Source organism: Octopus sinensis, linkage group LG6 (genome assembly GCF_006345805.1).
Source record: "Octopus sinensis linkage group LG6, ASM634580v1, whole genome shotgun sequence".
Lineage (NCBI taxonomy): Eukaryota > Metazoa > Mollusca > Cephalopoda > Octopoda > Octopodidae > Octopus > Octopus sinensis.
In genome coordinates, this window is record NC_043002.1 from 95,975,034 (window position 1) to 96,000,411 (window position 25,378).

The 25,378-nt window shown below is 32.2% G+C and overlaps 1 protein-coding gene across 2 annotated transcripts in view; it reads left to right on the forward strand.

Moving 5' to 3' along the window:
- Nucleotides 1-24,516, forward strand: part of LOC115212764 (ERO1-like protein beta) — a 49,957-nt gene extending 25,441 nt beyond the window's left edge. The window contains exons 8-16 of one of the 2 annotated variants that reach the window (XM_029781436.2): nucleotides 1,540-1,583; nucleotides 8,527-8,541; nucleotides 16,187-16,279; nucleotides 17,108-17,274; nucleotides 20,326-20,402; nucleotides 21,739-21,808; nucleotides 22,033-22,119; nucleotides 22,759-22,898; nucleotides 24,369-24,516. In XM_029781436.2, the coding sequence (XP_029637296.1) occupies nucleotides 1,540-1,583; nucleotides 8,527-8,541; nucleotides 16,187-16,279; nucleotides 17,108-17,274; nucleotides 20,326-20,402; nucleotides 21,739-21,808; nucleotides 22,033-22,119; nucleotides 22,759-22,898; nucleotides 24,369-24,420 (745 nt within the window). In that variant the 3' untranslated portion in view covers nucleotides 24,421-24,516. The remainder of the gene's footprint in view (nucleotides 1-1,539; nucleotides 1,584-8,526; nucleotides 8,542-16,186; nucleotides 16,280-17,107; nucleotides 17,275-20,325; nucleotides 20,403-21,738; nucleotides 21,809-22,032; nucleotides 22,120-22,758; nucleotides 22,899-24,368) is intronic. The other variant, XM_029781437.2, reaches the window with a different exon arrangement.
- Nucleotides 24,517-25,378: the final 862 nt, after the last annotated feature.

The window sequence follows — 25,378 nt, forward strand, 5'->3', positions numbered from 1 at the left end:
AGTTATTTTTAAGGTATGTGTTGCATTGTCTATATGTTGAAAGACATAGAGAAACACACACATACATACAAACAACCCAAAAAATAACCATGTGTTAGGAAGGGCGTCTGCCATAAAAACCCTACCAAAACAGACACAGAAGCCTGGGGCTGTCTTCTACCTGGCCAGCTCCTGTCAACCGTGCTACCCATGCATACATGGAAGACGGATATTAAATGATGATGATGATGATTAATATGCCGGTGGCACGTAAAAAGCACCATCCAAATGTGGCCGATGTTAACGCCGCCTTGACTGGCTTCTGTGCTGGTGGCACGTAAAAAGCACCAACCGACCGTGGCTGCTGCCAGCCTCCCCTGGCACCTGTGCCAGTGGCATGTAAAAAGCACCCACTACACTCACGGAGTGGTTGGCGTTAGGAAGGGCATCCGGCTGTAGAAACACTGCCAGATCAGACTGCGCCTCGTGCAGCCTTCTGGCTTCCCAGACCCCAGTTGAACCGTCCAACCCATGCTAGCATGGAAAGCGGACGTTAAACGATGATTATGATCTTGAGTTCTATCTCACTGCAGGAAACCTTGGGCATGTGTCTTCTATTGTAGCTTCAGGCCAACCAACACCTTTGTGAATGGAACTGGTAAATGGAAGCTATATAGAAGCTTGTGTGTGTGTAAATACATACTTACATACGTGAGACCCCCTCCCCCTTTGGTCATGAATGACCATGAGATTGCACTTAGAAAGTTACCCTTTGGGGCACATGTCCGGGCAAGGTTGTTTATGGAGAGCGAGCAGTCACCCATGCATACCAGCCTCCCCTCTCCACACCATTGATGTCATCCAAGGCAAAGGCTGATACAGCTTGGCACCAGCGATGTCAAAGCTCATTTCTACAGCTGAGTGAACTGGAGCAACATGAAATAAAGTGTCTTGCTCAAGAACACAACACGCAGCCTGGTCCGGGAATCGAACTCACAACCTCGCGATTGTAAGCTCCATGATCTAACCACTGAGCCATGCGCCTTCACATACATACATACATATCAAAATTTAGGGAACTGAGTAGATAATCCAAGTTACATATGTTTTTTAACTGGCAGAACTTCAGAAATAATAGTTACTCAACGAAGGGTATTCTGTTAGCTACTCATCAGGCCAAAGATACCTTAGTCAATCAAAGGTTACATTGTTATCAAGTGATCCCACCACCCCCACACACATATATATGAATGTACATGTGTGTGTACACATGTATATCTGAATAGGTGTTTACATTCTGCATCTTTGCATGAAAGTGTTCTGCTGAAAAAAAATGATGATCTTTGTTGATATTCCTGACAAACTAGTTGTCGTAGCTTTTCAAAAACTAGCGGAATAATAAAGTCCATTACTTGTTTTTAATGGGAAGGGCATCTAATTATAAAACAATGTCTCATATTTTACCAACCCATGCTAGTATAAAAAAAAGATGTAAACCAAATGAACAAACACCAATGCAACTTATGATAGTATACTGTATATCTCTTCATTTTATTACAGACCTAACCCAACTTATGCATATGGTTCACCACAACTAAAAGCAGGTATGTCAAATTAAATTAATTTTCCTTCAAAAATTATTTTTTTAATGCAAAAACGTTTGAATGTAATGTTTTCCTCCATTTTAGATTTTGCATAATGAAATATTAAAATTTATATAAATTTAAGGATGTTGAATATTATTTCAATATGAAGCAAGTGAAATAGATTACATTGAGTCAATCTTTTCTCATGACTTTTCATGATTTAATAGTTCTGTTTATAACCTGTGATTTGAAACACTTTGTCACAAAGTGCCTATGAAATATTTCTTCATTAGCAAGCCATAATGGTAAACTAAAAAATTCAGAATTTTATGGTAACATTAAGCAACATCAAAATAATGGCAATATTCTAAGAAACACATTTTAGCAAAGAAATAGATTTTGTTTGAAAATCTTACTGCCATACTCTAGCAACTGTTTAGACAATCTTCAACAACTGAAGCTTCCAAGTTCTTGTATTATCATATACATTACTCTCTAATGCTTGTGTATGAATGGCCTGAAGTAGAATTTACTATATTTCATACATTTGATAGAATATACTATGCAAACTCTAAGGTATTTGTTATCATTTTCAGTCAGGCTATAGGCTAACGTCTATTGGGATTGGAAGTCTCAGTTTTAGAGATCTTTATTCATCCAAACCTATCTTTGCAGTGGCTAGCTTCATTATCTAAGCGAAATTAATTTAATTAGATGATTTTTGCTTTGAAACTATTTGATTATTAAAAATACAGTATTTGAAATATTTGAATTTTGGTAAATGTGATTGAAAGAACAGAAATTATTACCTCCACCTTAGTGAAGGCAGAGGTATAGCTTTCAGCTGTAGTTGTTAGGTTGTCCATGGACAAGATATCTCAAGAACCATCAGATGGATTCTGATGAAACTTGCAGAGATGTTTGGCCTCATAACTGGCACAAATTGGTCAGATTTTGAGATAAATCTGGTACCAGACTAGGATTCTGGATTATTTTTCCTTTCTTTTTTTTTTTTTTTTTTTTTTTTTTTTACTTTACCTAATTTTTGAGAGCAGTCGGATTCATTTTTAGTATTCTCGTTTGTGAGAGCATTCAAGTTTATTTCAGATATTCTCATTTTGAAAATCATCTCCAGCTAATCTTTGGGAGGATGTTGGTGTTGCCTTGGTGGAAGTTTGTGCTCTCTGAGTGCTCTTATTTGTATTGTTTTTGTTTTGTATTTTTCTTTCCTTTGTTGGTAAAGAAACATGGCTTAGTGATTAACATGTTCAGCTCACAATCATTAGGTCACAAACTTGATTCTTTGACAAGACAGTCCATTGTGTCCTTAACTAAGGCTCTTTATTTCACAGTCCACCCAGCTGAGAATGAGTACCTGTGGCAACTTGGGAGTTAATCCCCCAATAGACAGACTGGCTTCCCATTCAGAAGAGTAATTTTGTGCCTTCAGTCATGTAAACACCTCAAAAAGCCTGATAAGCTCTTGGTTTATGAGCCTGTTAACTTAAAGAAGTCTTTTCTGAATGCCAAGAAGTGGCATTTCTTACGAAATATATATAACCTTCTATTGACTAATATCTAGTACTCTATTGATATTTGAATCTATTCCCATGGTTACAGAAAAATATGCTTTATGCTATTATCTTCTGTTATAACATTGTTTTTGAAAGAATTGTCTATAATTAATTACTAAAGCTGATAAATGGAAGAATGGGTTTTTTGGTTCCTTTTTATAAATCATGTGCAAAAGAAAATGACTGAGCGATTTAAGAATTCACTTTACAACTCCGTGATTGTGGGTTCAGTCCTACCATATGACACCTTTGGCTGGTACATTCTGCTATAGCTTTGTGATGACCCTGTGGGTGAATTTGGTGGGCAGAAATTGCAAGGAAGTCCATCACATATGTGTGTGAGCATCCTTGTGTTTATTTCTCACTGCTTGACAACCATTGTTGTCAAGAATATGTCCTTGTAAGATAGCAGTTTGGCAAAACAAAATTGATAGAATAATTATCAGACTTTAACAATAAATACTCGTGTTGATTTTATTGACGGAACCCTTCAAGACAGTACCCCAGCCCGGCTACAGTCCAATGGCTGAAACAAGTAAAAGAGTAAAAAAGAAGCATATTTTTCAGAGGGTCTATTCTAGCTTTTGCTTATTTGGTTGTTCTTTAATCTCTGCTTTGGTTGCTTATTATTCAGCAGTGGGAATTGTTTGTAATGTTACAACAATGATGTGGCAGCATTCTTCATATTTAACCTTTTAGCAATCAGACTACTCATTCAAATGTAATGTTTATTTATTCACATTGTTTTGAATTTATCGTACATTGTCTTGTAGCTTCGAGATTTCAATGATGTGATTGTATATTTCTAGAATGACATTGTTGGGTAGATGTGAGAGGCTGTTTGGCCAGTTTGAACCAAAAACAGGTAGAATATTTGGACCAAATACGGCCTGTTTAAATGCTAAATGGTTAAAGAGGTACAATTCAAACAAAATCATCACATCAGCCCATGACTCATAGAAGAAATATTTGGGAATTTTCAGTGAAAATCTATTTCCATTTTTATTTTGTTCTCTCAAGTGGTTTTTGTTCTGCTTAATTTTCTCTTTATTAATCAAGCATTTCACCTGACAAAGCATTACAGAATAGTTTTGCTTTGTTTAACTGATTGGTTATCTCACTCTAACTTTCTACTTTAAAATTGATTCTAACAGTTTCTGATCACATTTTATAATTTTTCTTGGACATGTTTTTCACTGGAGCTCATTCAAACTGGTGAGGTTTTGCTTGGTTAAGGTGAAACCAACATCTACCACATAACCAAATTCTATCACTGACAAACAGCTAAAGGTTGTTTATTTTCAGAAATGGGAACAAACATCTCTGTACTTTGAATTCTTGATCCAGAACAAGATCTAACATCTTCCTTGTCGTTAATGTTGTGTTTTCTATTATTCACATAATACATTATCTTTCTTTTCCTTTGGTTTAATAGAATAACTCAGTTTTATATCGTTCACATGACACATCACCCTTCTTTTCATTCTGCAATAGATTAATTCACTTTTCTTTTCTTTCAGCATGCATGTTTTTATCTATTTAATGTAAAGATTCAAATCCAGTTAAAGTTTTAGTAATGTCTATTTTATTTATGAAAAGGATTTTTTTTTCTCCCATCAAGTATTAATGTTCAATATAAAATCTAGAATGAAGGTTCAAATCTTCTTAAAGTTATATATTCTATTGTACATTGTTGTTTCTTCAACCACTAAAATATATCAAAGCACATATCTGCAGATCATGGATGTGGAAAGAACTTCAATATGGAATAGAATATATAGTGATAACCTTCTCACTGTTTCTTATATTGAAGATTAATACAGATGATGGGGAAAATAAAATGCTTATAATAGACACAATACAGAATACTAATACTGTAACTGGATTTCAACCTCTACCCTTAGCTTTACTTTGAACAACAAACAATTACAGCTACCCCAGAAGGGAAAAATATGTGTTATTTTATTAAACAATGGAAAAAGAATGATGATATACCATGTAAATGATCCAAAACGCTATTAATATATTTTTTTCCTTTTAATAAACTATATTTTAAAATAGTTTTTAATGACCAGACTACGTTGTTATAATTTAACATGGATATTTTGATGGCTTTCGATTTCAATTTTTCCAAAATATAAAAAGCTATGTAAATTTAATTTAAGAGAGATAATACCTCCTACTACATATACTTACATAGAAAATATTGTTTTTATCCCACAAAGCATAACTGTACATATATAAAGGTTTTGAGGGAATTAATAGAAAGTCTTGTCTGGAATGTGGCACAAGCAAATTCTAAAAGTCCAGTCTTCAATGATTCATCATCATCCTCACCACTTTCACACCTGCTTTTCCCTATTTGAATATGTTGGATGGATCTTCTCCATAGCATCTCACCAGTTGTTGTTTAATATAAAATCTAAAATGAAGGTTCAAATCTTCTTAAAGTTATATATTCTATTGTACATCACCTTCATGATGTTGAAGTTCAACATCCTGAGATCAGCTTTCACTGCTTCTACCTGTCTTCCTAAGTTTTCCTCTTCTACAGGTTCCCCTTTATGTAGACCACTTGGCATGTCTTTACCCAACTCTCACATGTCTGTACCAATGCAATTTTGCACCTTACATCTGATGTTTCTTATACCCAGTCTTTCTCTCAACTCATTTCTGAGTCATCATTTATAACACTTCCAGCAAAGCATGCTCGCCTCATTTCTTTCCAGTCTCCAAATATCCTCTACATACAGGGCCTGTATTTTGCTACTATACAACACCACACTTCATATGCAAGCATCACTCAACTGCCCTTCATATAAAAGAGAGAAAACCTTTTGTGCCATCTGAGGTAATTAACTCCCTAAACTTTTACTTCCTTGTTCTTACTCTGGCAACTATGGTTTTTGAGAGCCTCTTTTACTTCTAATTAGGTTACTTAGTTAACAGGACCTCAGCTATTTTTATGGAGTTTTCTGAGCATTCAAAATAACTTCTTACAGCTAACCATTTCTCTTTATTTGCTGCATGTGAAACCCCTTTTATCTGTCAGCCTCTTGGTGATCCTACTACACATCTTATGCTTCAATAGTTTTCATTGAGTACACCATAGTGTTCCTTTTGTACATATCGAGCATAGCCACTTTCCAAATAACAGCAGAGGTCTGTCTTCTTTCCTGCTGACTAAAGCTTTGGTCTTTGTTGGTTTATTTGAATACCTTTCAATGCTAGATTTTGCCTCTGCATTTGGAACTTCTCTAAATCTTCAGATTCAGTTTTGAGAACAGGTAATTGGCATACAAGAGCTCCCACAAATAGCTGGCCTTAAACTTTTGTATCATAACACTATTAAAGCCTGGAAAAATTGTAATAATAGGATAGGGCTGAGAAGTAAACATTGCACATTAAATGTTTTGCTGAACTCATTAACAACTCCTACATTGCTGCTGATGGCATCTCTCGACATAGCTTGCCCAGCTCTTGTATTTTTTATTAATCACCAGAGTACAGGGAATTATATTCTGTCAAAGGCCTTTTGCAGATCAACAAATACTTGGTAGTAGCCTGCTCATTTGTCTCACTGGGAAGAGAGCATCAGACCTACCCCATTCTGGCACAAATATGAGCTGCATCTTATCTAAGCTAATTCTCTTTCTGTTATTTTCCTAATTTGGTCAAACAATTTGATGCTTCTTTGAGATTTTCTTATCTTTCTAGAGCACCCCTTTTGTCCTTTTAGTTGTTGGGGATGTTATTACACCAGTCATGGAGTATGTCACTTCCTGTACCAGCTGACTGAGTATGCAAGTGACATGTGTGTCATACTTCACCAGATATTCCCATCTCAAAGAATATCCCTGATAGTCCAATAGCTTTTTTTGCCTTCATATCTTTAATCAATCTTTCTACTATGTAACTGTCAACTTCAGTAGCTATCGGGTATACCTGAGGTGATCTCTCTTTCTCTCACACATTGCCCACATTCTGCAATCTCTCATAGTAGTATTTCCAAATCCATTTTCTCTTCAGTGAAATAAGTGCACCATTGTCATTCTATACACACTTTTCCTCAACCAGATCCTGACACACTTCTTTACAATCCAGAACACTAGAAACCACTGATTGTCACATCACAGAAGTTTGACAAATTTCTTATTTTTTGTTTTTCTCCAAGCTACATGTGTCTGATGTCTGTGTCTGATGTCCAGCTTCTCTTAAAACTACCTGATATTGTTTACTGCTCTCCACTTCCAACCTTCCAAAGCCTGTCTCTTAGCTTTTATGACTCTATCTGCTCTACCATTCCATGATCATGTTACTTTCCATTTGGCTGATACCTCACTTCATTCTCAGATCTGGTAGTGGCATGCTAGATTGTTGGTTGTCCTTTATGCTATAGATCTGTCTCTTACTCCTTTTTTAGCAAATACTTCACCTAGAATTGCTTTAGACCTACATCCAGCAGAAGGATCTTTCAGTTGCCATAACTTCCTTCAGACTGTCTTAACTTCCCTCAGAATCTCAGATTCTGTCTAATTCTTACTGTAAAGTTAATAATCACTAGTCTTTCTTAAGTGAAACATACTTCACCAGAGAGAGGCTTAATGTTCACAATCATCTTTCTATCTTGTTTCCTGGTGAGTATGAAGCTTATGTGTTTTCTTGATTCGGATGGGGTCTGGTGATTTTTCTGTTTCCTGAAGTTAGGATTGCAAATGGTTTGGTCATTTGTATCACAGAACTCCAAGAACCTTGATTCCTTCTTATTCCTTGTGCTATATCTTAAGTCTCAATCTATGTCGATGTAGCCATCATGGCATTGTTCAACTTATCCATTAAGGTACCAGCTGTGATAACTGGGTTGCTGTCATTCATTATCAAGATAGTTCACAAAGAGTCCGCATAGAAACTGTCAGCACAGCTAATATAACATTAAAAATACCTAAACATATCCAGCTTCTTGTTCCTTATATTAACTAAGTGTACAAATTGAACATTTTCTGTTAAATTTGTTTTTTAAAAACCAATGTTTGCTGAGTTTAAAAAGAAGTTACATGTCAATTATATGTGTTAGTAAAACTTTCAATAGATCCACTTAAATATTCAAAAGAATCTTTCATTTTTTTTTTTTTGGAATATTTAGAGAATCTGTTGAACAGTAATGTTGTTACATCATTTGTGCTGTGTAGTTTTTATTTTGTACATACAAAGATATTACTGGAGTCTTTCATATAAACCAACACTGCAACTGTGAAGTTGCTTTTATTTTTGCACAAACATACTGTGTTATCTTTGAATAATGCAGAACAATTATATCCTGTCTGTGAATACTGGAAATCTTGATTTTATTTACTTAATCAAACCATTGTTATTTCTAATGTTTTCAGGCGATCAATTAGAAGGTAAAACAAAAGCAAAGTTTCTGACTATTTATATATACATATATAAATATATATCTTTCCCTGGCTTATCCTATCTTTGCATGCAAAATTACGTGTATGTACAGTGACAAATTTTCTTTACTTTTTTTCTGTGTGCGTGTGTGTGTTTACCTTTTCTATTTCTTTTAATTGCAATTTCAGCATTCGGATTTGTTCATTTCCAAAATATGAGTAGTTGAAAAAATATTTATTCCTATTAAGAAATAACTCAACTCCTTTCCCTCCATCTTCAGAAAATACTAACATTTCTCAAATTTATATTTATTTTTAATAATCATTTAAAAGCTTTAGGATTAGCTAATAGGAAATAGTAAATATTTTCTATATTCCATACATTGTAAATTTAAAGCTATAAGCAGCAAATTGTTTGAGTACTGCAGTATTCATTTTAGGTCTCTGCACCTTGATTTCAAATTCTGCTGAGGTCAGCTTTTTGAGGTTGATAAATGAAGTATCATTTCAGTACTGGAGTCCCTTCTCTCTTTCTTGGATTATACTTGTAATTCAAATGTCCAATTCTGTCACTGACATGAGAATTGCAAAAGGGTTCATATGTCTAAGGAATATGCAGCCACTTACATGTTAGATTCACAAATAGAAATTCAGTTGATTGAACTACTGAATGTTTATCATTGAGATCTACAGAGAACCCACCTTCAGTCACTCTCAGCTGTGGTAGTTTAGCTATTTCTCACTACATTAATACATCTGTTAACCCGACCTTCAAAATATTTGAAATAACTCATATTTTATGTTCCCTCTATTAAATATTTTTATTCTGTCTTGTAAATTTACTTTATTTGTTCTTATACTTTCCTTGACTTGATCAATATTTCCATTATTCCTTATTCTCTCTTATTCTTTATTCTATAATCATTAGTTTTACTCTATAAATTGTCAGTCATAAAAATAAAAGATGAATGCTTTTAGTTTTCCACTTGAGGAATTCCTGATTTGAGAATTTAAATTGAGCTACTTTTCAAATATATTATATTACCCTATTTATTCATATTTTGATGTACTTCTTATATCTACATCACTTATGTAGACCTATAAATTAGTTCTTCCTATTTTACCCATAACTCTTTATTCTCTATGAACAAGTTTATAATTAATTCTTCCCTCTGTGTTGGTTTCCCTTCTTCTTTCTGATAGCTAATCCTGCCCTAAATTCATTTAACACCACCTAAAAGATAGCATCACACTTCTGAAAGACTATAACTCAAGTAACTCTAAAATATTTTATAAATTCTTCCTATGTGTACTTCTAAATAGAACTTTACAGAATCTATATTCGTTGCTTTTATTTGCTGTGAAGTTGTTTTTTTAATTTTTGCACAAAGGTATCTTGTCCACTATTTTCTTTTGATAATTGTTAATATACAGCTTTTAAATTAAATTCTCTGTCACTGTGCGTACATGTACACCATGGTATGGTTTGCTTTGAAATGCATGATAAAACTTATCATCACCCAGCAAACTATTATCAATGGCATTGCTTCTGTAGCATAACTCTTTCTATTAGTCTCACTTCCTTAAAGATCCTGTTTTAATTATATATATATATTGATATAGTCATTAGAAGTAATAGTAGTTAATTATGTGTCACTTTTAAACTAGTTCTTCATTCAAATTTGCCTTTATTTCTTTTAAAGAATTGTCAGCTTCTCTTATTGCACTGGTTGATTTCAACTTTGCCACAACAATAATAGTTGCAATGTTGACATATGTTATGTAGTATCAAATATTGTAAACTGCATGCTGTAAGCATCTGTAATCTCATAATAAATTTGTTGATGCTATGAACAAAAAAGTCTTATTGATCCTATTATATTTTTTAATTGTATTTTAACTGTAATTTGAAACTTTAGAAACTAGATTTTTCAGATTCTAGACATAAAATACTCAGCAATTTGTAGATGTTTTAATTAAGACAAAATATTTGTAAAGTTGAAAAGTTGGATATCTGTTTTGAGATAACATGTTTTTCTTGAAGCTAAGTGGTTAAAATCCAATGATATGATGGTAGTAGTCATCAGTTAATAACAGTTACATGAGAAAGTTCATGAACAAGTTGGTTTAAAACTGATTTAGACATACATTAACCTAGTCAAACATCAATTAGACTAATTAAGGTAATAAGTTAGTTTCAAGCTTTGATTTTATGGATGGGAACTACCTCTAAACAGGTATTTTCATTTGAAAAGCTACAAAATTTACAATTAATTTTCTAAATTACTATAGGATATTAGCAACTGTTCAGAATACAATAGTTTAGTATAATTTACATTCCTGTATTTTAACTTAGAAAAGTCACTATTTCTGTAGTGTATTTCTGATACATGAGCATAACATCTTCATTTTTTTCTGATATTTAATAGCCAAAAGAGTCATTTGATGAATGAATTTGCCTGCATTCTTTTCTGTGCATTTTATTTTTTTATGGTTATGGGCTTAAACTACCCTATCTCTCTCTTTTTTTTTTTTTAAATAATTTTCCCATGTTTCAGTTGCTAAGTAAAATTGAAATACAATGTTATGCATTTCAACAAAACTACAGATTGACAAATTTTAAAACTCCATACAATTATGCAAATTCCAAAATGACACCATATAAGTTTATGCTGCATAAATTTATATTTATCTATGCAAAGTAATTTAAGAACAGATAAGTTTTGTGTGTGTGTGAGAGAGAGATCATTATCATTTAACACCCATTGTCCATGCTGGCATGGGTTGGACAATATGTGTGTGTGTGTGTATGTAGATATAGATATATCAAAACATAATAACGAAGAATAGAGAGTTATACCTCTTCAAAATTTATTTATTAAAAATCATTTTCTTCATATTACATTCCGACATGTTTTTGATGAATAATAGTTCACTAATATGGACCCAGTAAATGCAATTGATAGAAAAAATATAAATAATAATGATAATATAACTAGTAATAATAATAGCTATCCAGATGGAGTGGAGCATGATATAAATAAAAGTAAGAATGTAATGAACGTTTGTATTGATAACAATAGTAATAGAAATGATAATGAATTTATTGAAGCAGGTGTAAGGGAGGTAAATGAACCCTGATCACACCTACGAAATGAATGGCCTGGGCAGTGAATCCAATGGCACACTTAGTATGGTATACTGTGCTGGTAATATTCATACAGTAATACTTGATTCTCAAAACAAAATTTATAATACTTCTGTCAATAATAAACATAGGGTTACTGATAAAAAATGTCCTTGTAATTGTAGGAACAACTTAATGTGTCTGCTTGCAAAATGTTTTAGAAATAATTTAGTATATAAATGTACAGTAACAGTTGAAGGTATTTCAAATTATTACACAAGTTCTTTCTTTACAGACTTTAAAAAAAGAATACGTAATTATCTTTCTTCTTCCAAATACAGAAAAAAAAATTAATCATATAAATTAAATTATATAAATGTACAGTAACAGTTGAAGGTATTTCAAATTTTTATATAAATTCTTTCTCTGCAGACTTTAAAAAAGAAATATATGATTATCTTTCTCCTTTCTAAATTAGAAAAAAATTAACTGTACGTCAAGTAAGTTCATTTGGACTTTGAATGATAAAAGCACCAAATATGACATTAAAAGGACAATTATTAGTAGTGGTTCACCCGATACTAGTGGGAATCAGAAATGTGATCTCTGCCTTGAAGAAATATTCCATAGCTTTACATCTAAATGTAGGTTATTAAACTATGGAAATGAACTAGCAATAAAATGTTAACATTCATGTAGAAAAACGTTTTAAAGATTTTTCAAATAAGTGATTTTAGTTTGAACTCACTTAGACAGAAGGGCACATAAATAAACCTAGTCATATTCACAAATTTATTTGATATAGGTTTTAACTACATAACACTAATCTCCATCTCAAACTGCTAGGCTAGCCTTTCAATTATATTGTTTGTTTGTTTGTTTTTTCTATTAAGAAAACTAATCATGTTACTTTTATTTTATTCAATTCAATTAATATTAATTGTAATATTTTAGCATTATAATATTCTCTTATAAAGTGGCAAGCTGGTAGGATCATTAGCATACTGAGCAAAATGTTAAGCAGCATTTTGTCATCTTTACATTGCGAGTTCAAATTCCACCAAGATTGACTTTGTCTTTCATCCATTCAGGTCAATAAAATAAGTGCCAATTGAGCACTAGAGTCGATGTAATCAACTTAGACCCTCCCCAAAATTGCTGGCCTTGTGCCTAAATTTGAAACCAATATTATAATTTTCTCTTATGGATAAGTCAAGTTACCCAACAAAAATCAATATTAACTTCTTCCTTGTTTCCATTTTTTAAATTCATCCATTTATTTTATATTATCATAAGAGATTACAGTGATGTTAATACATCCTGACCTATTTAAGGTGCCTTCTACTACTAAGAATAACATAGTAATCTGTTTCTATACTGTCTAAAGAGGTCATTCTAAGTTTAAATAAAACCAGAACTATGGTCATATCATATTTCACTATTATCTCCATTGTCTTTTGCCCTAATCTTTTATATTCCCTTACCAAGAGTATATCTTAGGAACTTATACTTGATACTTGAATCTTCAGTTCACTTCAGCCACCAGTATGGGAAACACCCTGAATAAAGTTATATAGGATTGTCAGCTATTGGATTTGAACATGTATTACACTTGCTTAATCAACTAAATGTCTAAAACTAGACATATAATACAAATGTCCAATTCTGTCACTGGCATGAGAATTGCAAAAGGGTTCATATGTCTAAGGAATATGCAGCCACTTACATGTTAGATTCACAAATAGAAATTCAGTTGATTGAACTACTGAATGTTTATCATTGAGATCCACAGAGAACCCACCTTCAGTCACTCTCAGCTGTGGTAGTTTAGCTATTTCTCACTACATTAATACATCTGTTAACACAATCTTCAAAATATTCAAAGCACATGTTGAAATGTAATATGAAGAAAATGCTTTTTAATAAATAAATTTTGAAGATGTATAATTCTACATTCTTCATTATTATGTCTTGATAATATACCCTATATTCTATATTCTATATGAAATCGATTGAAGCGAACTCAGGATTTACCAGTTGAATGAAGTACAGTTCAATTGTTTACTCTAAATCTTTCCTATCATTCAATGGGGTTAGCTAATACTGAATTTTATCAGAATGCTCATAAGGTATCTGCACAAACTTAAAATCCCTATTCCTTTGCATTATATAGCTATATATGTATGAATACATTATATATATGTATGTATATATATCATCATCATCATCTATATATATTATGAGTTTGATTAGGCAAAGCAATACTAATAATGTGTTGTTAGAAGTCAATATACATATGCTTTAGAATTAAGTGTTAGGCAAGTGCAGAGCATAATACAAATTATTAAATGACAAAGGAATTACATAGTCAGCTTCATTAACTTACAACTGTTTCTATTATAAGAAGCAGTGCACTCAGAGCTAAGTGTTTGTGCATCATCTTATAACTTTCTCAGATCCTTTAAAAAGAAGTATATATTTATTTCAAAAGGCATTTAGATACATAGAAAATATTACCTTCAAAACAATGTATGTGTGTGAGTAAGGCAATACAGTCAGAGTGAAGCCATTCTCAGAGATATGCAGACTAAGATAAACACACGTATTCACATAGGTGCATAATGAACATGCCACATAACTGTTCATAATATATAAATTAGATGACAGGACATGTGTACAACCATTACATTCCAGACAAAGAAATAAGTCTATGGAGACTGGTAGATTAATAGATGCATGTAAAATACAATGCAAAAGGAAACTATCCAAATTCTGATGGAAAAATATATTTTCTACCTTTGATGTGATGGCTTTACACAGATAAGGAGAGTGTATGGTTAAGTCATAAATCTGTGTATATGCGTATTATGTATAAGTGTGTGTGTGTCTGTCTGTCTAAGTATGTATACATGCAGGTATCCTTGGATGTGTAAACAAGTCTTTTGCTGTATGGGACATATAAGAGGACACTTTTCTTACCTCCTTCCACCAGATGAAACCCTATGTTTGGTTTAGCTGGTGAATATTTATAATCCTTTCGCTTCCCACACCGTCCTTTATATATCTACATATCTATACACCACACAACTCCTGCTCCTCCTGGATTGCTCTGTCCTGTTTTCCACTTCTGCCCTCTGTAAGTAAATCTGTCTGCTGACCTCTGTCTTACATTTCAAATGGCAACAATAATTCCTGTATCAACACAGTTGTTTTCCCTTGTATCATTATACAAATACGCTTGTTATTATAACTGAACTACCATCCCACCCCACCTCCCCAGTCCCATCGGTCATCTTGTATTTCCCAGGTATTTATATATGATGCTTGCATGTTTGTGGTATGTATTTCAACCATGTCTGAGGATGAGTTTGGTATGATCGAATGCTCTTTATTTATCGCATTTAGAATTTCCCATTATCAGTTGCAAAAATGTGCATAACATATATGAAAGGAAAGAAATACTAAATTCATGCTATGTTTTTCTCTCACCAGTATGAGGGGGAAAAAAGATAATAATGCAAATGGAATGGCAAAGACAATGTTTGATAGATGTGTGTGTGTAAGTGTAGGAATGTGAAACATTTAAATAGGGAAGAACAGTTTAGACTCAAATATTTTTTAAAAAAAGAAAATTTATAGGTTCTGTAGAAAGAAGAAAAGTGAAAGAAATAGGTTTTAAAAAATTACATCTATACATGTATAAAATTTTGAATATCAAAGTTTATGTTACTGAAAACAAAAGCTAGTTTTGTATTTAACATCAATTATGAAACAGGTGCTTATAAATACCTTTATAATTAGCACTTTTTTTTTTACATTGTTTCCTCATATCTTTGCAAATCCTTTCAAGTTATAGCTAACTTATTTCCATCACAAAACTAACCTATGTCAATCTATCAGACATTTTAGAATCTATCATGGCACATTTTGCTTTAATTGTTGAACTCATTTAAATTCACTTATAATATATTTCACCAAATCTTAACAACTCCTTAGTTACTAATGTTTGGTGTTTAATAATACCATACTAAAATGTATTCTGTAGTCACTTTTGTGTGTATGTCTGTTTGTCTGTCTGTATTAACATTTAATACTATGAATGTATCCATTAAATTTGTAAGTATCTGGTTGATTTCTTTGTTATGAACTGATGTTTGTTGTCCATTGGTTTGCACTGTATATCATGCATGAGTATTCTGTATAAACCATACTTATTCCACTCAATTACTCCTCTTTTCTGTGCTTACTCATTAAACTCATTCATATTTATAGACACTCACTGGATTAAAAACATCCTTCATTTCATTACTGACCAATATGGATAATATGAAGTATCGTTGAAGTACATTGTATTCATGTATTCACAAAACTAGTATTTAACAGAATAATTATGCATTTTATTCGTTATCAATTTCAAATGATGTATTCATTAAATAAACAATTACACAATGTTCTTTTCTATGTTCAGAATATTTTGAATTATTTAAAATGAGTTTTAAATGTTTTATTTCTTAATTTTATCTCTAGGAATTTGTCTTGAGAAAAGAGTTTTCTACCGCATGATTTCTGGACTTCATACAAGTATCAATATACATTTGTCTGCAAAATACTTATTTCCAGGTAACTACAAAATTTTATACTGATTTGAAACCAATGCCAATATTATGTTGGTAAAGCATCTATTAAAAAGATAGCTTTCATATCAACATTTGTACTACTAGCATAATTTCTTCAAAGTTTATGGTTTTTGTGACTGTGATATGTAAATTTCCTTTCATTAGGGATCTAAAAGTAAATTTGTCATAAATATCTTGTGTAGCCAGAGTAAGAAACTCCAATCAGGTACCTGTTTTGTAATATTATCTGATATCTTAAGTTTATATCTTAGATCTGTGATTACATTGATACTCTCTGTTACATTTACACTGTGTCTGTTAGTCACTAGACTACCATCTTCTCACAACAATAAACCTGTTCTTCCCATCATATTTTAACTTCTCAACACTTACCTAAACACACCAACCTCTCTCTCCTATCCTCAACTTTCCATCAGTTGGCTCTGCTGTTCTCATCGCCAGTCTATTGTGCAGGATGACAATACTGTTGTCATTTTACAGTACTTAAGGATACCAAAAAATCATATTGTTACATATGCTAAAATACTTTAAAATAACAACACCTTTATCCTCTGGTACAATATGTTAGTGGTTAGAAAATCAAATGTTGTTGATGAAATAAAGATTGCAGGTTCAATCTCTGACCTAGATCAAGATTATCATCTGAAGATGACTGAGGAGAGTAAGAATACATCCAAGATGAGGTAAATAGCTTGGTAACAGATATCTATCTTGTTTCTTCGAAATTTGTAATTGATTTCTTTTGAAATCATTCTGAAAACATTTTTTTTTTTTTCACGAATTTTAATTTCAAATAAATATTATTTTGTAGATACTGTTTACAAACCTAGCAGATGGGGCATGAATGTAAAAGAATTCAAGCAAAGATTTGACCCAGAAACAACTGCTGGACAAGGCCCACAATGGTTGAAAAATCTGTATTTTACTTATTTAGTTGAACTAAGAGCCATTGCAAAAGCTTCACCTTACTTAGAAATGGTAATTTTTTCCTTTATGCTTACATGTCTGTGGAAATATACTACCTTTTGATACTAACCCACCAGAGACCATCCATGGTTTTATAACACAAATTTCTTTTAAAACAAGCCAAACTAAAACCTCCCATCAAAGTTTCATATTAATTAATGCTCCAAACAGTAGCTTAATATTGACAATGGTCTTTTACTAAATTCTTCATTAACTTCAAAATCAATTGAAACAAAGGCTATGTATTTCAACAGAAATATGATAACGAAAGGTTTAATCCTTTAGCATTTGGATTGTTCTATCAAATTTAACACTCATTTATCCACAATGTTTTCAATTTATCCAGCATTTTCTTGTAACTTGAGAGATTTTGGTTGTTTATTTTTCAGACAAACATTGTTGGGTAGTTGTGAGAGACTGGATCTGGACAGTTTAAACATAAAACAGAAAGAATATTTTGGCCAGATATAGCCAGTTTAAAGGGTCGAATATACATTTTTGTTAATTTCTTTTTCAGTAAAGTTAGTTTGAATTATATCATCATCATCATCCAACGTCCATTTTCCCTGCTGGCATGGGTTGAAAAGTTTGACTGGAACTACACTAGGCTCCATTATCTTTTCTTGCATGGTTTCTATTGTTGGACGCCCTTCCTAATATCAACCACTCCACAGAGTGTATTGGGTGCTTTTTATGTGGCACCAGCACCGGTATTAATTCTTCTGTGGCAGATGGGTCTTCTTGCATTGAATGCACTCTTATGCACACACATATATACATGGATTCTGATGGTATATGCATCCATGTAGGTACAGACATGACTATGTAGTTGAGAAATTCATTTCCCAACCATGTTTTTACATTCAATTCCACTGTATGTGTGTCCTTGTCTTAGCATTGAGTTATGTTTGTAGGTGGGTGTTACCAGCATACAAGCAGTATCATTCATTTGTAGTCTTCTATATAATCATGTCTAGCCAAGGAGAAATATTACCTTACTTAGAAGCAGTTGGTGGAAAAGGGTTGGCAACAGGAAGGGCATCCAGCTGTAGAAAGTTTGTCTCAATGAATTTCATCTGACCTGTGCAAGCATGGAAAAGTAGATATTAAAATGATGGTGTATCTCACCTACATATTCACATGGAGAAATATGATGGTATATCCATCCATGTATCTTATACACATATTCACATGAAGGATTATGATGGCATATACTGCTATGAAAGATAGTATATCCGTCATGTATCTCATGCATGTATATTCAAATGTGAGGTCTATGATGATATATATATTTCCATGTATTTCAAACACATACACACATGGCAAATTATGAAGGTGTATTCATCCATTCATTTCATACAGATATACACATGGAGGATTCTGTGGGTATATCCATCCATGAAGGATTATGATCGTGTGTCTTTTTGTGTGATTAACATGTGATATTTTTTGGGGTGACTTCACAACAATATGGATAACAGTGATTTCAAAAAGCTATCAAAGTAGCCTCTATATAGTCACTCAACCTGCCAGAAACAGCAACCAAATACCCTTGGATTACAGCCTACCTCTTCAAAAAGAAAAAAAGGGCACATTTTTCAATGTGGTGCTAGGTTAAAAAAAAAAAAAAACAATATTGTCAGCTTAACAGATTGATCTGATGCTGAATAACAACAAAGACTTAGACACAAAGTGTACATAACTGCACCAGTCTGCTTTTATAGTAAACAGCAACAAAATTCACAAAACAGGAACTGCATGTTATAGTGGAGACCTATTCATGTCAATTAACCTTTTAGTGTTTAAACCGGCCACATCCGGCCCAATATATTATACATGTTTTATATTCAAACTGGCGATATCCAGCCTCTCATACCTAACCTACAGTGACATTCTAAAAATAAACATTCACATCATTGAAACCTCAAAGCTATAAGATAATGCATGATTAATTCAAAACAATTTGAGTGAAAAAGTATTACATTTACAGAATAATCTGAACACTAAAGGGTTAAACCATTCTCATTCATGATTAAGGAAGTTGAATAAGGAGCAACATCCAAATGTAAACCTCTTCCAATTTTCAGGCCTCTATTCTATTGCAAACTTTTTAGAAGCTACAGTTAATTCTCCCTGAAATCACACCACTACAGCCTTAAAAATAGGAAGAACACATTAGATAATCCAGTCTTAAACAAGTAGAACATTTTGATCAACCAGGAGAATTCATCTACGAAGCAATTGTCCCAGCTCCTCTTCAGGGTTGGCAAAAGCGATGTGGTGGACAACGAAAAACCTGGCTGATGACAGTCAAGGCTGATCTGGAACCCAACCTAGGCCCCCATATCTACGGTGTTCGCCGCTGGAATAAGGAGTGGTTGGAGATCACGCGGTCATTAGCCTCAAATCACCAGGCCTGGTCGGCGTTTGTGAGAGATGCAGCATTGAGGATGAATGAAGCCAGCTCAACGCACCCCGGGTGAATGCTGTCAAGTCAACATTTTGATCAGATTTGTGTGAACAGAGTTAACTTAGGAGTGGCCACTCTTTTTCTGATAATATTTATGTAATTCTCCAAATTTTCTGGAACATTCAAATTAGCATGGGAGAAGGAGACTGAAATAATTTTAAATGTTTACTTTTCTGAAAATATTTATTTCTTGTTTTTCTCTAACCTTTTTTCATTATCCTTAACTACAGAAAGTAATTTTATATCTCAATGTAAACTTTGTTGAGGAATATCATGAGTAAAGCTATTTTTCGTTGAGGTTTGTCAAATTTATTAAGACAACATGACTTGCAGAAAATACCAAAAATATTATTTGGTAAATATTTAACATCGTTACTGGAATAACCACGAAATTTAATTTTGCAGTGAAAGAGTTAACTTCTTGATCTTTATTTTTTTTTTTCAAATGTAATTTCAACTTTCTTAACCAAAATAGTTTCTATAAAAATGTCTACAGTATTTGACTTCTTTTTCTCTTCTCTATCTATAGTTAATAGATAATTTACATATAGGTTTATTAACCATCCATTTTCTCTTTCTTTCATTCTTTAAAGGAATCATTCTACACTGGTAATGAAACAAACGATCTTAAGGTGAAAAATGATATAAAAAAATTTTTGGATGCTGTGCGGTAAGTTAAAAAGTGCAAAAGTTACTGTTTATTTGTTTTATAATACTAATAAAAATAGTTGAATCGATAATCTTCTAATACATCAATGTCACTTCAGAGAAATGCAAAGGATTATTAGGTACAAAAATGTATTTTCAGAATAGCGATCCAGGGCCCAGCATTATAGAGACCCCAAGCAAAGCAGTGAACTGAAGCCTCCTCTAGTATTTATTTAACAGCAGGCCACAACAATTTCTAAATTGGCATTAGCCTCCTAAACATGTGCAGCCTCCTTCCCATCTTTGGCAACTGCCAAATGTGCTTACCATGTCTTAAGACAGCACTGATACCACTGTCAAAAATAAAAGGATGAATAAATATTTCTATGATTTGTTTTTCTTTAATTTAAAACTGTCCACTTGATAGTAATTTATATATCTGCTTTTATTTTATAATATTAAATTTTTTAAATCTTAAGATACACTAATTCATGATTAGCATAACAAAACCAACATGATTGTTTATCCCTCCCCAAAATATACCCAGAATAGGCTTAAAATTAGAGAGAGGCAAGTGACTTGCATTAGCAAGTCACTTCTTTAATGATGATGTTTCTCCCTTCACTATTCAGATTAATCTGACAAATATAATACTTATTTGTTCACATTGTTTTGAATTAATCACGAATTATTTCATAGCTTCAAGATTTTGATGATGTGATTGTTTATTTTTAGAATGACATTATAGAGTAAGTGTGAGAAGCTGGATCTGTTCAGCATATACATGAAACAAGTAGAATATTTAGGCTGGTCATGGCTGGTTTAAATGCTAAAAGGTTAAGTCATATAGAACAAAAGTAATGAAGATGTAATTAATTAGCCTGTATCTCATAAAATAGATCTGCAAGGTGAAAATTTAGATATATCTATGAAATGTTTGCCTGGCATTTCCAGTGTTACCATTTCATTACATGATTTTTCAAGTTAGTTTTGTGAAATATCCATCCTCATCTTATTACATCAACATTCCATGCTGGCATAGGTTGGATGGGTTGTAACAGTCCAAATCAGTTCTTATTCATATTTACTACTCACCTAGATAGGTCGGAGAAACACATTTTTATTCATGCACTTTATTTTTGGTTTGTTTTCTATAGCTAGATGCCCTTCCTACCATCAACTGCCCTACAGGGTATACTGGGTGTATTTGAGCAACAAGAAACTTAAAACACTCCATGAACATTGTCATCAACATCATCTTCATCATCATCATCAAAACATTGTTATTCATGAAAACAAAGAAAATGTATTTTATTAAATAGCTGTATGATTTTTTTTTCAATATAATATCTTTTCAGATCATTTAATGATCATTTTGATGAAAGCAAACTTTTCCAGGGAGATTCTATACAAGCTAAAAAACTTAAAGTATGAAATTATCATTTTCTTTCTCTCTCTCTCTCTCATCTCATTGTCATATAGTGTATGTATATTTTGTATTAAACTCAGTTGTATCCGAAGGCTCTGTGCTAGATGTATAATTTTTTTCTAAACAAAAAAGAAAGAAATGTAATTGTATCCAGCTGAAGCATTTTTCTGTTTATGGAATTGTAAAAAAAAAAGTCATTGTGCTTATTTTCTTTGTATTTTAGGCTCAATTTCAAATTCATTTCCGAAATATATCTCGAATAATGGATTGCGTTGGTTGTGATAAATGCAAATTATGGGGGAAATTACAAGTAAGTATTTTTTGAGTTGTGTTATTTTTATTAAAACATTAATGATGTAATTAACATTTGTCATATAAAACTCTGTTTTGAGTTCAGATTTATATTAGTTTTTTAACTTATCAGTAAAGATAACCGTCCACAAAAAAACATGTTCAGCCATTGTATTGCTTACTGTTTGAAGGACAAAAGAAAATATTACTTTACTTGGAAACAAAATGAAAGTTGGTAATAGGAAGAGCCAGCCATTGAAAGGTCTTCAGCACTCATTCGCTCAGTACCGTCATGGAAAATTGGGAGAGGAATAAGGTGATGGTGCTGCTGCTACTACCACCAGCATGATCAGAAGTTTTTCACTGTTATATAGATGAAGTTATAAATGCAATGACAATGAAAAGAGAGAAAGAATGATTATAAAATATCAGGTCATTAAGAATGAAATGTCTGATTTTCTTATCCACCAAGTTTTACAGTTCAAGCTATAACAGAAGATACTTGCCCAATATGCCACATGATGGAATTGAACCTAGAACCATGTGGTTGAGAAGCAAATTTCTTACTGCACAGCCATGCCTGCACCTATTTTCTTTCAGTTTGTTTAATTTTTACTATTATGTATCTTTTTTCTTTCTTTTTTTTTTTTTTGCCTAGGTTCAAGGAATGGGAACTGCATTAAAGATTTTATTCTCTGGTAATTCTATTGGACCTAATTCAGTCGTGAATGCTAACAAAAAGAATAACTTCCAGCTTCGAAGAACAGAAATTGTTTCATTAATAAATGCATTTGGCAGGTTTGTTTCTAGTTTAATTTTCAATGTCACTTAAGCATGAGTTTTTAGTTTCTGATTTTTAAATACAAATTCTTCAAATTCAATATATTCTGTAACCTTATAAGGCAGTGAGCTGGCAGAATCATTAGCATCATTTCGTTCATCTTTATGTTCTGAGTTCAAATTCTGCTAAGGTTGACTTTTCCTATCATCCTTTCAGGGTTGATAAAATAAGTACCAGTTGAGCACTCCTCACTGAAACTGCTGGCCTTGTGCCAAAATTTGCAAACAATATCTTTAATAACCTTTAATAAATTTCATGATACTGAATAAATAAATTATCACTTCAGAGTGTTATGGAGAGATTTACAAAAAAAAATAAACACACACAACTAACTGAAGCAAATCTAATATTTAAGACTGATGTGGCAATTCTAATATATTTTTTTTGTTTCAGTTGGGGCTTTTTTTTGTTTTTAGAAATGCAATGGAAATGGTTATAGCTCAGAATAGAAACTAGTTTTCAATAAAATCTTAATACATTAAAGTAAAGAGTGGTGGAGAGATGAGTGTGTTTGTTGAACATGGGTGGGAGACGATATACAGTCAGCTAGTTCAGAAAAACAAACCTTGGTAATAGACAGAGAGGTTATAGCACATCTGTGGTCCGGGGATTGTTGTGCTAGTGAGGGTGTCTTCGTTAGTCAGTTGGACAGCCTTCTTCTGTATATGGTCTAGTATGTTTGTGCATGCATGCTTTTGTATAATATAACCAACATCCCAGATATGGGAGCAGTACTCTGCTGTGAGTCTTAGTAAAGCTTTATGAAAGGTCAGCAACTAATCAAAACTGAAATATTTTCCAGACCTACAGGGAAAAGCCAGTCTTCAGGCCACAATTCAGAAATACATGTGAGGTTGCTAATAAAGATAATTAGAAAATCTAAGACCTAGCATTTGTAGCAACTTAGAAGGTTTTTTTTACTATGTATTGTGTGTGTGTATATATATACACACAGAGAGAGGTGCAGTGTGCTGAGAAAGGTCTAGTTGGAGGCCCAACCTTCTGAGTTCTTTTACAGGGCTTACAAAAACTGAAGGACTGCTGCAATAAGTGTGTAAATCTGAGCAGAGAATATGTTGAATAACTGATCCTCCTGTACTTTCTTTTACCCAAAGCCAGAAACTTTTCAACACCCCCTCATATTGCTTAGGAGTGAGTATTTGGGGTACATCAGGGTTGATGCTAAGAAAAAGATGCTAGAAAATTAGCATAGTGGATAACAAGTATAATTTTTAATCTATTATAAAAATGTATGTTGAATCTAGTCATTTCTTTAATTGTTGGTATTAATTTTATTGGATTTATTATAGTTTGTCATTGTTTCCTATGTAAAAGAAAAATTCTATTGAATTTGGATATTTCTACTTAGCAAATTACAAATTTTTATATATTTTTATCTATTTATTTACTATTTTTATATATTTCAGATTGTCAGAGAGTATAAAGGAATTGAACACATTCAGAAATACAATGATGTAATTACATCATTGTGAAATTTCCATTTAACTGTGATAATGCTAATTCTATTCATCCAAAAAAAAAAAAAAGAAAAAAGACTGTTAAGCTATATTTTTTTATCAAAACCTTCTAAATAACATTCATTTTGGAAAAAATATATTTAATTTGATTGTACTCTAAGTAAGTTTTTAAGGTAGAAAATAACGTAAAAGGACTTTTAGTAAACTGATTCTTTATTTCTTGTAGCTGTATAAATGTGGATGGGGAGTGTGAGACACAAAATATTAAGCATTTTTAGATATTTATGTTATATTGCAGTTATTCAGATGAGATGATTTTGATTAGAAAAAGACTTTCCAAAAGTGCGTTTGTTTACTACTTTTCTAATGGTACTTAAAATAGGCCTGTTTTTATTTAATTCATTTATTTTTAGGCCAAGTCTGAATCAATAGGTTTTTGGAGGATAATTATAATATTACAAACAGATTGAAATTAATTTTGTTAAGTTTAAACTTTTTTTTTTTTTTTTTTAATATTCATCTCCATTGAGAAATTGGATAGAAGAATATCAGAATCAAATCTAAATCCAGCAGTTATAAATGACTTTTATCAAAGTTTTACAACTTTAGTGTTGATGTTTATGTGGATTCAAAGTTAAAACGAGCAAACAAACACCATCTTAAAAGCATTCCAATCAAGATCTAATTCTAGAATATTCTACATAGTACTAAATGTTGATCTACCAAATGTGAAAGAATGAATAATATGTGTGAATGTTATCACCACAAACGTTTTCATTAGAGATAGCACTATCATTCACTTAGTTTAAATTACTACTTCATTATTATTATAATTACTATTTAAAAAAAAATATTTTAAAAAGCTATTTAAATTTAATGTTTTTTTATTATTCAGATTGCAATATTTTAAAAATGTATTTTTTAAATTTTAGATTTCTTAAATATCTACGCAATCTGAA